This window comes from Protopterus annectens, chromosome 8.part0 (genome assembly GCF_019279795.1).
Source record: "Protopterus annectens isolate FY-2018-M chromosome 8.part0, PAN1.0, whole genome shotgun sequence".
Taxonomy (NCBI): domain Eukaryota; kingdom Metazoa; phylum Chordata; order Ceratodontiformes; family Protopteridae; genus Protopterus; species Protopterus annectens.
Window position 1 is genome coordinate 1,027,220,508 of NC_056741.1, and position 16,425 is coordinate 1,027,236,932.

The 16,425-nt window shown below is 42.7% G+C and overlaps 1 protein-coding gene across 1 annotated transcript in view; it reads left to right on the forward strand.

Moving 5' to 3' along the window:
- Positions 1–16,425, forward strand: part of GRAMD1A (GRAM domain containing 1A) — a 1,293,980-nt gene that overhangs the window by 960,696 nt on the left and 316,859 nt on the right. Inside the window, exons 7-9 of the mRNA XM_044079359.1 lie at positions 758–838; positions 1,003–1,118; positions 7,236–7,389. Coding sequence (XP_043935294.1) covers positions 758–838; positions 1,003–1,118; positions 7,236–7,389 — 351 coding nt within the window. The remainder of the gene's footprint in view (positions 1–757; positions 839–1,002; positions 1,119–7,235; positions 7,390–16,425) is intronic.

Below are 16,425 nucleotides of genomic sequence, written 5' to 3' on the forward strand. Positions count from 1 at the left end.
ATGAAAGAACACTACAGTACAATGGGAGCAATAAAATATCCGTACAAAAAATGTAAAGTGATGGTCTCGCCAATCAAAAATTGGTGTACTACTGGTATAAATTTTTCAACTGCATTTAGTTAGCTTAGCTATGCTACTGACTTAAACTTCGTATTTGCTAATTCTTTGCAAATTGTAGTACATAGTATATCTGCTTTAGCTGTTTTATATTCTGCACTATTGACTGACAAAGGAGATGCATATTTTATACTGCTACCTTGAACTGAAATCAATAATATTTATTCTTATTGCTTGCATTTGTGTGTGTGCTGTTAACCTGTTGCTGTTTATATTAACCTTTTACAAGTTTGTTATATATTCTGTCTTTACCAACTGGCCTAGGATGATGGCTGAAAATGGTCTGTAGACCAGTCACCCAGCTGTTTAACAAATTTAATGTAAAATAAATTTAATAAAGTCACTGCATCGTAGACAATGATACCATGATGTTTGGGATATTCTGTTCTGTATAGCAGACACCTTAAATATTAGAATTAAACTAGTTTATGTTAGGGTGTTAGGAAGGTAGGGAATAAAGCACATAATGTGCTATGTCCTGTACTTGACAATACTACTGTCAGAGTTATACCTTAGAGTTTGGAAATGAAGCCTCATTTCTTTGGTACTGCAATAACTCATTTCCTAGCCAGTATGCTATTTTTTGATCATCCCTCTTACTGTAATATCATTTCTAAACATGTTTCTTGCTTCTTTGCAGCACTTTTTTACTTCACTCGCAGCGAGAGACAGGAGCTATCAGATGATTTTTCGCCTATGGCAAAATGCACTTTTGAATAAGGTATAACAGCTGTTTTACTTATTTTTTGTTTTATAATATGTACGTAGCAGTTCAGGAAGACAAGTGTGGCTTCTGAACTGCTTTTGCATTCATTGCTTTATTTTAAATTTTTAAAGAAAATGTTTACGGTCATGAGTTTCATTTTTGTTTATTTTGCATTGTAGACATTGTCTTCGAAAGAGCTGTGGCATATTGTGCATCAGTGTTATGGTACAGAATTAGGCCTCACGAGCGATGACGAAGACTATGTCTCTCCAAATGATGAAGTTAATGGGCTAGGGTAAGTAACTCTAGAAGAACTTTCCAGATTCTTTGTAGTACTTACCTAATGTACAACAGGAGTCATTTGTGTGTAATAACTGCATAGCATTAATCTGCCCTACAGCCATCTAACAGAGGTAATATTATAGTTGCAGACCTTCATTCCCTCTCCTCAGGGGATCAGGCCCATAGTTTCAAAGACTTGTTGTAGTCATCTTGCCGGAATTCCATATCGACCCCTCCCACTATTAATGTGAAATTATTTCTTTGAATGCATAAATGCTAACTGTGTCAGCCCACAGCAAGTCATTTCAAAGAAACCTCCTTTGCATTGTCCTATAGGTGTAAACTCGCGCACTTGATGTATGTAACCTTCAGTTCTGTAAGGGCACTACTGCATTTGATGCTGCATACTGACCTTGATTATTAGGAACTACTCAGACATGATTCCTGACCAGTTCAGTTTTACTTCTTTTGTGATCGTGACCTTTGCACTCCCCTCAACTTTATATACTCCTGCCCGCTTATATACTGCTTTTTATCTTCCCAAAGAAAGTGCAGTCGTGAGTGTGGAAGTCTTTTTCGTATGGTGATATTACATTTGACGCTGATATATGCCTTTTTCATCATTGTATCTTTGTAGGGGATACTTAGATGTATGTGTGCGTGTGACACTCTTTCTAAGTAGCATTTTTCTGAACTTATCTACTCAGCAGACTTTAGTCTTCTCATTTGCAGTTTTGCTGCTGAAGCTGAAATGATCAGATTTTCATTGTGCTTAAATATGGTCTTCTCCCTTGCCCTGTCTTCACCACCCTAGTCCAGCCCTGCTTTCTGTACAAACAGATTAGCTGCTTCAGTCTGTGACATGGAAAAGTATGATCAGCAGGTACAGTATTCATTTGTAAGTATCCTCTATAACATACATCCTCTTCTGACCCAGCTAACAGCTGTCCCACATCTCCTTGGGAAGGCCATATAACAGCTGTTTGAAAGGTATTTCTGTGAGAATAGATACTACAGAATAAATTCACTGAAAGCATCTTTAAGTGAATCTAAAGCTTGATTTTTTCTCCACCATTGTGTGACCCCTGGAGTTGCTGGAGTGGTCTCTCCAGGGGGCTTGTGACCTGAAAAAAAAAAAAAACTTCTGGCCTACACCTGTAGTATAGAGGGATAAATCTCTTTATGACCCAAGTGCCGAAGTAACCCTAGTTCAGATAGTGACGCAGGTGATTGATGGCTCAAGTAGGGAGGATGGACATGATTATCTGTGGGCGGAGTTCACATTTGGTGCATGCACATATGGTTCATTTCCTTGGTGGATACCAGGGAGACAACCAAATATCTGTTATCTGAGGGTGGGTGTGGTGTCCTGCTGATGCCAGCTCTTGTGGAAGAAGAGACATTTTAATGCTAAAGTCCATTGCACATCCCACCTTTAGAGGAAAAAAAATAAAAGCAATCCCATGGCAGCACTATGATAGCACCTCAGGATACCTCAGTGTCCTCACCATCCTGACAAATGGTAAGAGCAAGTCTGGGGTGTGTTAAGGAGGGTTTGATAGACCTGGGGATGACTGAAAGTCACTAGGAGGAGCTGATTTTCATTTGTAAGGGAGCCAAAAAATGGCCATTCAAAACAAAGATTTATTTTAGTGAATTTGTTTCTTGGTATCAAGACTTGCAGAAATTGTTTGTAGATGCTTCATCAACCCTTGTTGCCAGCCAGTGTTCTTCAGTAGATCACTGTTACAGTATCCCTTACATATGGGACTTCACTGATAGATGTCCTGTCCTTCTTGCCAGACTACAAGAGCTTAGCAGCCGTCCCTATGTGACAGCGTAGAACTACCCTGGAGCACATCCAGCTACTAGAAAAGGGAACATATGCTGGTGACATCATTTGAACTTTCTTACCATAGTACATGTATGTAGATGTGTTTTTGTTCAGCAACATTAATAGTCTGTCATGCCCATACATATCCAGCCAGAGCTCAGGTGGGTATGACCTCCACTGTGGATTTTTTCTTTTCTTCCTGTTGTATGCTTTTTGTTGCTTGATTGTTTCCCATTGTGTCCTTTATGTCCTAACTGAGACTGTCGTAATGAGTGCATTTTTTATCTGGGTGCAGAACATGACATCAGGAATTGTGATTTCTAACAAGGTTTTGAGCCCTAGACTCTCAGAAGAACACTGTATATGCTGAGTTTGTACCAAGAACGCATAGGCTTTTAGACTTTGGTATGCTCAGCCATGTCACTAGCTGATCATTCTGCCTCTCTTTAATACTTCCACCTAACAAAAAGTGGAGGGATACAATGAGTGGGAAACTGCAGGATACCACTTGGACAACTCAAGTCACCCAGTACGTTCAAAATGAAACTGCAGGATACCACTTGGACAACTCAAGTCACCCAGTACGTTCAAAATGAATGTATCAGTGAAGTGTTTTTGCAGCCATTGGTCTGGCTAGCTCCCACTTTTCCTCAGAACCTAAGCATGTCCACATGGACCGACATCTTGCAGAGAACAAAGAGAAACCCTGAGTTATTATTGCCAAAGGAGAGAGTAGAATTTATAAAGCCTTCATATGAGAAGGCACTGAGGGTTTTGGCATTGAGATCTTGTTTGCTGGACCAGTTCTGAAGTCCTTGCAAGTGCACATCCCCCTCAAAATGATGCAGAAATGAAGATGTATTTCCCCATCTTTTACTTAGACAACCCAGTCATAAAATGATTTAGGTAGGCCTTCCCTTCTAATCATGTAGGTCAAAAGGAGTGGTTCAGACTGGCTCAGGGCTTGCTATAGGCCCTACAGGCTATGCAGTCTGTCCAACTAGACCTCTGTTCCTTCTTTAGTAAAAGGAAAAAAAGATGTTTCTGAGGAGAGGGTGAACACTGAGACACTGAACAAGAAGATCTGGATTGTGTTTCCACGATGTCATGTACTGTAGTCTTCGACTTTGATGGCGACAACATGTTGTCTTCTGACTCATCCATTGAGGACATTTTCTTTGGTGGGACTTGGGCTCACATAAAACAGTGCTTCAAATGGGAAGGCAGAGAAGCCTCAGACACTCCTCAAAAGAGACGTTTTGAACTCTGTCTAATGGAAGCTGCCAAGCCTGTAGTGATGACTTCTGTTCTGCTGGCCCTAGAGGATGCATTTGTGGAATCATTACAGGCCTCAGACTCCCATCCCCAACCTCCCTAAAAGCCAGACCAATTCTACAGAGTACAAGTTACCCACAAGTATTTTTGTAAGAACTCAGCTTTTCTGTGTGTGGGCCCTTGCAGAAAATTGGCACTTCTGGTCCAGTCAGACTTTCCCAGTAATAAAATGTCAATAAATAAGTAAAATAAATAATTCAGCTGTATGATGAGTGTATATCTCAGCTTCTGCATTTGTTAGGCATATGCACTTTCTGTATTTTCTTATCTCCCTGCTTTCCTTCAGAGGGAGAACAAACTTATATTGGGGAGATCAATACCCTTCTTATGAGGATGTGGAACAGATGGGTGACTACTCAAAGCTACCCTCTTAGAGCACTGTCAAGTCATTACAGCCATGTGTCTGTGGAGCAGCTATTTATTGTGTAATGTTTAGCTAATTGTAAGTGCTTTTTAAAACTGCTGTAGTATTTTTTCTTCTAATTATTGGATCATTGGATCATTTCATAGTTTAATCTATCATTTTCTTTACAAATTTTCCTCATGTTTGTTTTTTCTGTCTCTCTCTCTCATTTTTTTTTTTGTAATTTTCATCATACCTCCTCTATTTTATCAGCCACTTATCAGACAAGACATTTTATATATCCTGAAATTACTTTAGCCTTTTTATACTTGGTCAAAGCTGTGAGAGAGATAGTTAGTTATATGTACACATAGGTATGTGTGTGTGTTTGTGTGTGTGTGTGTGTGTGTGTGTGTATATGTATATATATATATATATATATATATATATATATATATATATACACACACACACACACACACACACACACACACACACAGTGTATATAAAAAGTGTACACACCCTTGTTAAAATGCCAGGTTTTTGTGATATAAAAAATAAGACCACAATAAATAATTTCAAAACTTTTCCCACCTTTAATGTGACCTATAACCTGTACAATTCAATTGAAAAACAATCTGTTAGGGGAAAAATATATTAAAAAAAAAATGTACAATAAGCTTGTTGCATAACTGTGCCCTAAAACTAATACTTTGTTGAAGCACCTTTAATTACAACATTCAGTCTTCTTGGGTAGGAGTCTGTCAGGATGGCACATCTTGACTTGGCAACATTTTCCCATTCTTCCTTGCAAAAGCACTCCAAATCTGTCACATTGCAAGGGCATCTCTTGTGCACAGCCCTCTTCAGGTAACCCCACAGATTTTCTATTGGATTTACGGCTGTGCTTTGGCTGGGCCATTCCAGAACTTTAATTTTCTTCTGGTGAAACCATTCTTTTGTTGATTTAGATGTATGCTTGGGGTCATTGTCATGTTGAAAGGTGAAATTCCTCTTCATGTTTCAGGCCAAAAGTGACTGGCATTTGGAACTGTTCATAATTCCCTCCACTTTGACTAAAGCCCAAGCTTCAGCTCAAGAAAAGCAACCCCAAAGCATGATACTGCCACCGCCATGCTTCACCGTGGGGATGGTGTTCTTTTGGTGATGCGAAATGTTGTTTTTGCACCAAACGTACCGTTTGGAATTCTGGCCAAAAAATTCAACGTTGGTCTTGTCAGACCATAACATATTTTCCCACATGCTTTTGGGAAACGATATATTGTTTTGCAAATTTTAGCCGGGCCTGGATGGTTTTCTGTGTAAAAAAAGGCTTCCATCTTGCAACTCTACTCCATAGCCTAGACATATGGAGAATATGGGAAATTGTTGTCACATGTAATACACAACCAGTACTTGCCAGAAATTCCTGCAGCTCCTTCAGTGTTTGTATAGGTCTTTTGGCAGCCTCCCTGACCAGTTTTTGTATTGTCTTTTCATCAGTTTTGGAGGAATATCCAGTTCTTTTGCAATGTTACTGTTATCCCATATTTTCTCCACTTTTTGATGAATGTCTTCACTGTGTTCCATGGTATATCTAATGCCGTGGAAATTTTTTTGTACCCTTCTGTTGACTGATACCTTTCAACAATGAGATCCCTTTGATACTTTGTATGCTCTCTGCGAACCATGGCTTTTGCTGTAGCAGGCAACAGAGTAAATGTAAATCTAACTAGGACAGCTGAACTTTATCTGGGGTTAATCAGTCTCTTTAATTGATGGCAGGTGTGTACACAAGAAGAGTGAATGTTATAATTAAATCAAAAGGTGCTTCAACAAAGTATGGGTGTGCACACATGCAAAGTATTAGTTTAAGGGTGTGCACACTTATGCAACCAGCGTATTGTACATTTTTTATTTATTTATATTTTTCCCCTACAAATTTGTTGGTTTTTCAATTGAACTGTACAGGTTATAGGTCACATTAAAGGTGGGAAATGTTTTGAAATGATTTATTGTGGTATCACTTTTTTATATCACAAAAAACGGCATTTTAACAGAGGTGTGTACACTTTTTATATCCACTTTGTATATGTATGTATGTATGTGTGTGTGTGTGTGTGTGTGTGTGTGTGTGTACATATATATATATATATATATATATATATATATATATATATATATGTTTGTGTGTGTGTGTGTGCGTGCATGTGCGCATGTATATTTTTTCTTTTTCTTTCTTTTCTTATTTTTTTGTATGCTTTGTACAACTCAGATTTTTCTGTAGTCTGTCAAAAGAGTTGTTTATTGTTATACGCAGTTGCATTATATTATATTATTTATATGTGTTTTAATAAGAGTTGGTTTGGAATGAGAATTTTAAATGTAATACAGTGATTAAACATGCATATTTGAAAAAAAAATGTCTTGCAAGCCATGGTAGACACATAGTTGGAGAATACAAAGAATATTTATGGCTAGGATTGCATAGGCCTTAGGGCTGATAGCCTAGTACCAACCTATGAAATTTAATGGTATCAGCTTTGGTCAGACTACTTGCATCCCTGTAAAATCTTTGTTAAACTGATGTTTTTTTTTTTTTTTTTTTGTTATATTAGAAATGGTGAAGACTCAAATGTAGATCAGCTAGATGTGAGTGACCATTCCTGCAACAGCAGTTTGCACATTAAGCTTGAGGCCAGTCCGCAGGCGGACCGCAAAAACTTGAGTATGTCTCAGAATTCTGTGGACAGCAATGATAGTATCCCACTGGTACGTACTGTGTGAGTTGGAATAAAATACTGCTGTTATAACCATTGCAGTTATTTCCTGAAGTATGCAATTCATTGCATGTTTAGTGATACTGTGCTAAGCTCCTCTTAGTGAAAATGATTTGAATTTCTACATCTGATGTTGGAGACATTAGTTATTTTAAGGAAATATTGAGGGTTAGAGAAAATGCATATTACAGTCCATCAAATCTCAATCTTCTGCAGCTACCGTATGACCCTCATTTGTACAACTACTCTTTGCTCCTAAGTGTACTCTGAAGTGATACATTTTGGAATGTTTTGTTATAGAATTATGGAACTTGTTGTTCAGTACCTAAGTGAGACCAGTAGTGCTGATACCTGATGGAAGTAACATTTACATGTAGAATAACCCAGACTCCTCCTCTCTCACTCAGTCTCTCTCTCTCTCTCTCTCACACACACACACACACACACACACACACACACACACACACACACACACACACACACACACACACACACACTGTGGCCATACTTCTCAACCTCTTACTGCAAGAAATTTGGACAAAGCCTGACAAAATGGGGGGGGCAAAGGCCCAAAAATAGGGACACATTTTCAATATTGTAGAAAGTTGCTACAATAAGAGGATTTTTGTTACCATACATTTTATGAAGGATATGAAGTCTGAAACTCCAATGATTGTCATTATTTATTAACTTTAATCCTTAAGGCATCCCAATGATTTCTCAAAAAAACTTTTTTTATGAGGAATAGACCAAAAATATGAGGCAAAAATCTGGACATTTCTGCGAAAATCTCTACAGTTGAGAGGTATGAAGTCTGCTGCATATCTGTGTTTGAGGATATTTGTTTATTTATTTTACCTTTGGGGTGAATTATGTCCACTTGAAGTATATTACCCCTCCCTTATTTGTTCTCATTTCACCTCCCCCTCCTCCATACTAAGTCCTAATGAAACCCCTCATGCCCTGAATGACATTCTCTCACCAGACTCTTTTTGTTTAACATTGTTTTTATTGCTTTGCCCTGCCCAGCGACCTAATATATTTATTATGACTGTGCAGATTGCCTTCTGTTATTAGTAAAAATCCATAGCATACTAACCAACACACTAAACAGCTTGATGTTAAGTTGTCAATCTCGCCTTCATTCTTGCTGGATGGGTTCGGAGCCGATCCTCGGCTCCGACTCGGCACTTGCTTTAGCTCAAGAACTCCTTTTACCAGCTCGAGGCAACCCTATATCCCATGATGCAAGGCGGAACTACCTCAGATCTCGTTTGCCGCTTAGCGAAAGAGGTCTCCTTTGCCAGCTGAGGTAAGTTTTTTCTTAGTCAAATAAGAAAAAGTGAGTTAGGGGTTTATTTTTCCCTGTTAGTGTTAGTGTAGTCTGTAATTAGTTACAGCCCACCCTATTCCCTATTTTTCAACCTTTTTATAAACTTTTATAAGTTTTAATCTAAAGTAGTTTAGTCAGGCCTAGTTCCCCCTTGTTATCCCTTCCTGTGTGTGTTTGTGTAAGGGATTAATTTGTGTGTTTGTTGGGACTGTTTGTGTTCTATCCTCCTAGGATGTCAAAAGAAGGCAAGGTCTCAGGCTTCAAGAAGTGTGACCAGTGCTGTCAGAAAATGTCTCTGACAGACGGTCACACTTCTTGTGTTTTTTGCCTGGGGCCTTTGCACTTGCAGGACTCCTGTGCTTTGTGTCATGCTTTTAGCCAGCGAGTCCTGCAGGAAAGGAGGAACAAACTCATCCTCCGAGGTTTACTTAAACCTGAAGGTTCTCCTCCTAAATCAGGGTCAGGAAAACCTCTTAAGCCACCGAAGGCTCAGGCTACAGTGTCCAAGCCTCCTCCGGTGGCTCCTGCTCCGTCGGAGCCGATATCGGCTCCGGCTGGAGTCGATACTTCTTCTACTCGAGTAGTGGGTTCGGTGCCGGCTGGCTCCGATACCCTGACTACTGTGGCCTTGTCGGCTCCGGCTGGAGCCGACACTTTATCCAGCATCGGAGCCGAGAAATCCTCGGCTCCATCTGGAGTTCTAGGGACTTCGGCTCCAATGGCTTCGACCCGTAAGAGATCTCGGTCCCCCTCTATTATGAGTATCCACTCGGCCCCGGGATCTCCTCTTTTGTCGGAGCGGAGCCATCGGAGCTGATCTTCGAGATCTTCCAGGCTGTCTGACCACGACTTGGAGAGGGTGGTAAGCAGGCTGTTGAAGTCTCAGGCACTGGCCCAAATGCTCCATAGCCCGTCTCAACAGACTTCGGCTATAGCCCCAATTCTTGAACTTCCTCCTCCGACTCCACACCAGAGTTCGGAGCCGGAGCTTTTTGGGACAGCGACTGTTTCGATGCCGGAGCCGATACATCCTTCGGCTCCGTCGTCCTCGGCTCCGATCTCCTCCTTGAGACCTTCCTTGGAGGGATCCGGTCGTCGGGTTTCCACTGTCGGCTCCGAGGGGGCTAGTGGCATCAGACCCTTGTCCGACCCCGCTCTCCCTCTCGGGGCATCGGCTTTGGTAAGCTCGGCGCCGACATCGGCCTCGGAGCTTTCTCTCTCTTTGGAGCCGACCATTCCTGTCTCTTCGGAGCGGGTATGTTCCGGTCTCCTGGGGAGAGGAGCCTTTGAGGTGATGAGGAGTGTCCTGGCCTCTGAGCCTGGTCAACTGTCCATCCCTCTAGCTCCTCCCTCATCAGTGCCTGCAGATGCCTCTTGCCAGCCTCTTGCTCTCAGGCCCAGGGATCCATCGCCCCAGGTTTCCCCACTGGGAATTTCCTCCTCTTCCGAGGTTTCTCCTGACCCTGCAGGGGAACCCCCTCGGAAGAGGACGTGTAAGAGGAAACACACAGACTCCCCTGAGTCTACTACATCTGATACCGACTTAGATGAGTCGGAGGGTTCCCCACGGTCCCCCTCTGAGGATGTCTCCTTTTCAGACATCCTTGAGCTCCTCAAACAGAGGGGAATTGGCCCTCCATTGACCCCTCCGAGGATGAGTCGGTATACCTGGAGGCTTTGGATCCCGACCCTCCACCTCCTGGGTGTCTCCGCCTTCGACCCACTCATGCAGGTAGTGGCTCGGAAGGCGTGGCTCCAGATTCTGTGGAACCTGTCCCCAGAAGACCATCCAAGTTCATTACGGCCCCGCCGGATAAACAGTTCCTTTCCAAACGTGTCTCTGTGGATGCTATGGTGGTGGCGGCGCCACTAAGAAGGAACTGGAGGATCCTTCAGTACCTGTCCATCCTCCTAACAAGGATTCTAGGACCATGGACAGGTATGGAAAGCGGATGTTTTCTTCAGCGACCTTTGCTATGCTCGCTGAATTACCTTTGTCACTTCACCAGGCTTCAGCGAGATATTCTCAAGGAACTGGGTGAAGTAGTCCAGGATCCTTCTGCTGCTGGGGCTCAGGAAAAGATTGCCTCACAGCTTGCTATCCTGAATTCCATATCTAACTCCTCCATGCGGCTCATATCTTATGCGGCCGATGGAGCGAGCAGGGCCGCAGGCACAGGAGTTGCTCTTAGACGCCAAGCCTGGATGCGGCTGTGTAACTTTATGGACCCCTTTAAGGCATCCTTCACTAATAGCCCCTTTGATGGTTCGGCTTTGTTCGGACCTCAAGTGAAGGATACCTTGACCAGGTGTGAGCAGGACGGTAAGACTCTTTCTGCCGTTGGAGTCCAATTTTCCACTCCTTCTAGACCATATCCCAAGGGTCAGAAAGGGGGGAAGATGTGGTTCCGTAAAGCCCAAGGAGCTACACCGGACACACGTGGTCAGTTTACCCCCAGAGGCAGAGGGGTAACAATAATAGACGCCGCCCTAGAGGCAGGGGGGGTCCTCAGAACCAGGGCAACAGGGAGTCTCTTCCTGAGAAGCCCTTTCAGCATCCCTGAGGTGTTGCCCGACTGTCCACCCTTGGAGGCAGTCGGGGAAGGATTTCACTGTACCCAGTAGCCTGGCAATCCCTATCCCAAGAGAAGTGGGTACAGTCGATTATATCCGAGGGTTACAAGATCCCCTTCGTAAGGTTTCCCGTACCTCTACAATCCCTTCCAGACATCTCACCCGGTCAAAGAGATTTGGCAAAACAGGAGGTTTCAAAACTCCTAGAAAAAAGAGCCGTCCAGACAGTGCCGGCAGACCAAGTAGGATCCGGCGTCTACTCAAGATTCTTTTTGGTCCCCAAAAGGACGGGAGAGTGGAGACCAATATTAGACCTCAGCAATCTGAACAGATTTGTCAAAAAGGCAAGATTCCGGATGGTCACGCTTCAGTCCATTCTGCTTTTTCTGGGCAAGGACAACTGGATGTGCTCTATAGACCTTCAGGATGCGTACTATCACATAAAGATTCACAGGCGCTTCAGGAGGTTTCTCCGCTTTCGGCTAGGGACCAGTCATTACCAATTCAGAGCCCTGCCCTTTGGCCTCACTTCAGCCCCCAGAGTGTTTACCAAATGCATGGCAGTGGTCACAGCTCACCTGAGACGTCTAGGATTCCAGGTGTTTCCTTATTTGGACGACTGGCTCCTCTCCGCCACCACCAAGTGTCAGCTTCTTCAGTCCAGAGACTACACCCTACAGCTTTGCAAGAATCTGGGAATTTCAGTAAATTTGAAAATCTTCTCTGCTGCCTTGCCAATCTATCACCTTTATAGGCGCAGAGTTAAATACCGTCAAAATGTTAGCCAGACTAACAGATCAAAGAATTCTGGACATCCAAAAATTTGTTCGGCTTCTGTTACAAAGCAACAAGATCAAAGCCAGGTTTGTCCTGAAAGTTCTAGGCCTAATGGCTGCGGCCATTGTTCTTCTACCACTGGCTCGCTTTCACATGCGTTTCCTACAGTGGATGCTATTCACGCAGTGGTCGTATCACAATCTTCCGATGAGACACGAAATCTTAGTGACACAGTCGTGCAGGGCTCATCTGGGCTGGTGGATATCTTCCCCTCTTCTTTATCAGGGCCGACCCTTTGTTCCCCCTCCTCCAGTTGCCACAGTCACCACGGATGCCTCTCTGATCGGGTGGGGGGGGCATTATCAGGGCAGGATGGTCCACGGGACGTGGCAACCCATAGAATACCATCTGCACATAAATGTCCTGGAGATGAGAGCAGTGCTTTTAACGTTGCAAGCCCTCGACGACTTTCTTCCCACAGGGACTATTGCAGTACAGACGGACAACATGTCCGTGGTCTGGTACATCAACAAACAGGGCGGAACCAGGTCCTATCCCTTATGTCGAGAAGCTCTCAGACTTTGGCAATGGGCGATCTCTTCTCAGCGGTTTCTGATAGCAACGCACATCCCCGGCAGGTCCAACCTATTGGAGGACAGGCTAAGCAGGTCTATTCTGATGCCTCACGAGTGGTCTCTCAATCAATCTGTAGTGGATCAGATTTTTCTGAAGTGGGGCACTCCTTGTTGCGATCTTTTCGCTACCCCTCAAAACAACAAGTGCCCAGACTATTTCACTCTATTTCCCCTTCCAGGCCAACCCCTGAGAGACTCTCTAACCCAGGATTGGCCTCGGGGACTTCTTTATGCTTTTCCTCCCTTTCCATTGATTCCTCAAGTCATTCAGAAAGCCACCGTTTTGAGAGCCAAATTGATCCTCATTGCTCCTTTTTGGCCTCGACAAATTTGGTTTCCGTCTCTGCATCGTCACCTTCTGGTGCAGCCCTGGCATCTGGACCCAGTTCCGGATCTTTTGATCCACCAGTCGGGTCAGCAGCACCGGGCCATTCATTCTCTCAACCTCACTGCTTGGTTGCTCCACTTCCTTCCCTAGCCAGGCTACCAATGATTTCTGACTCAGTCAGAGACATTATAGTGTCTTCTTTGAAGTCGTCCACTAGGACTATTTATGCTAGCAAGTGGCGACATTTTTCGATTTGGGCAAACTCCAGAAATATTGATCCTTTTACTGCTCCCGTACATTCTGTTTTAGATTTCCTAGCGGAGGTTTTTCATTCGGGATCCTCGTCATCTACAGTCAAAGTACAACTGGCTGCTATTTCCAAGTATCATGTTGGCTTGCATGACAATAACATCATGTCTCATAGATTATGCAAGGCCTTTTTGAGAGGAGTTTTTCTCCTAAAGCCACCTATAAAGCATCCTCCTCCGCAATGGGATCTAAACTTAATGTTGGCATCCTTGATACTACCTCCCTTCGAACCGTCTGCTTCATGTTCTTTGAAGTTATTGACGTGGAAAACTATATTTTTACTGGCTGTCACTTCTGCAAGAAGGGTTTCCGAGATTCAAGCTCTCTGTATTCGTTCACCTTATTTGGTTTTTCATAAAGACAGGGTATCGTTAAGAACTAACCCTTCCTTTCTCCCCAAGGTTGTATCTCAAACCAATATTAACCAATCTATAGATCTACCAGTCTTTTTCCCTAACTATTCTGACAGAGCTGAACAGAAATTGCATTTTTTGGATGTCCATCGTCAGCTCAGGTACTACTTGCCTAGGACTAAACAAATTAGAAAATCGGACCAATTGTTTGTCTCTTATGCAGAAAACAGGTTAGGTCTTCCAGTTTCTAAAGTGACCTTGTCCAGATGGTTGACTTCCACCATTTCCTATGTGTACTCTCTCAGAGGCAAACAACTATCTTCTAAGCCAAAAGCACACTCGACCAGGAGTCTATCCACTTCTGCAGCCTTTCAGGATAGACTTCCCATTGATACCATTTGTGCAGCAGCTACTTGGGCCACGCCTCATACCTTTGTTTCTCATTACAAGTTGGATTTGGCCTCCAGAGATAGGGCCAGTTTTGGTTCCACAGTTCTCAAGAGTCTGTTCCATTGAGCCACCCGGGATACAGGTGCTAGGACGGTCCCATCCAGCAAGAATGAAGGCGAGATTGACAACTTAACATTTAGAAGTTATGTACCTACCATAACGTTCCATGTTAGTTGTCTTCTCGCCTTCTTTCTTCGTCCTCCCTCCTTCCCCTGGCCTGGACAGATCTTGAAGAGTTCCTATTAGTTTGTTTCCTCTGGATCTTTGTTATGAGGACTTCTTTTAGGAAACTTTGTTCCTAATTTGGTTAGGATAACCTTTAGCAGGGTAAGTTAGCTGCCAAACGAGATCTGAGGTAGTTCCGCCTTGCATCATGGGATATAGGGTTGCCTCGAGCTGGTAAAAGGAGTTCTCGAGCTAAAGCAAGTGCCGAGTCGGAGCCGAGGATCGGCTCCGAACCCATCCAGCAAGAAAGAAGGCGAGAGAAGACAACTAACATGGAACGTTATGGTAGGTACATAACTTCTAATTTTATTTACTTTTATTTATTGTATTTTACATTTGTTAACCGGGATGGTCCAACTGGACGAGGTCCATTTACAGCGGAGGCCCGGGTAGAAAAGCTCCACTTAATTAATACAACAGACAATGATAATAATACATAATGTAAAGTAAAGACTTTGTTATTGAGCAGTATTTTGTGCATAATAGAACAGTACGCAAAGAAAGATCATATCAGCAATATATACAAGTGAACATTAAGTTAGTCATCAAAATATACAGACAGAGATCACAACAACATTTCCAAATGTCAAGAGATACCATTTGTTACTTCTTACCGAGGGTCTGATAATTGGAGAGGAGAGAAAGATGGTGGTAGCATACATTTGGATTAAGTAACACATGGACATAGCCAAGAGCTAATAAGATGAGCCTTAAGGGAGTTTTTGAATTGTTTGTTATTAGGTGCAAAAGTCACCAAGGGAGGGAGATTATTCCAACTTTTTGCTGTACTGTGAGAAAATAGAGCTTTACCTGATATGTTGTTGGCTGTGGAGATAGAGAGGAGTGGTCAATTTGGAATGTAGTTAGTCAGTAGTTCCCTAAGGGCTGGAGTTTTTTCAGGATGTTTTAGGTTGTTATAAGCTATGACTAGTTGGTGGTAGTTTAATAACTGTGGGAGCTGAAGCCACTGAAGTTGCCTAAGAGGTATACAATGGTGTGTTCTAAAGAGGGAATTTTTTGCAAACTTGGTGATTTTGTTATAACACGACTCAAGTTTCTCCAGGTCAGATTTTCTTACATAGGTGAGAATAGGTGCTGCATACATGAAAGAAGGTGGGTTTGAGCTAGGGAGACCCGCGCTTGATCTGATAGAAAGTCTTTTTGTCTGTATAGTGACCCCATTTTTTTGTGTACCTTTTTAATAGTTTGAGAGATATGGATGTCAAAGTGTAGGTAGTTATCTAGTTCGATGCCAAGCAACTTGGTGTAGAGAGGGTGAAATGACAGTTCCATTATTGGAGGAGATAGAGAAGGAGAGTGGAGTGTTTTTTGATTTATTTGGGGTAAATAGAAGTAGTTTCATTTTGTTAGGATTTAAGATAAGTTGAATATCTGTGATCCACCTTTCTAGTAAGGTAAAAGATTCCTGGGCGAGATGCTGTAGATTTGGGGCGGAGCAGATCAGGGTGGAATCGTCTGCATACTGTATGAGTGAAGCCTGTAGGGTAGAGCTATGTAGATTATTGGTAAAGATAGAAAAGAGGAATGGACCGAGTATGGAGCCTTGAGGTACACCAGTGGTAGTTGGGAGTAAAGATGATATAACTCCTTGCCACTTTACAGCTTGTTGTCGGTCTGATAGATAGATTTTAAACCATGCAAAAGTGTTAGGGGCAAAGGATAGAGAGGTAAGAGTATCTATTAGAATGGAGTGGGAAACCATGTCAAATGCTTTGGAGATGTCCAGGAATATAGCAGATACAAATCTGTTGATATCTACTGGTTTGCTTCACATCCGTGTATGCTGAGCAAACCGTTTCTAGGCACTTCAGATATTGACACCTCCAAAGTCCTGTACCTTAAACATTTGCCCTAGTAGCCTTAAAAGTTTTCTTTTATACCCTTATTTCATGAAGAATTCTTCAGTGGATTACTATAATTCAGGGCCCGATAAGTGCTTAGGGAGCAGGAAGTAAAACTTCACAGACTAATGTGCATAAGCATTTAGCTTCTGAGAGAAGTCATGTCTGGTTTTGGTTATAAT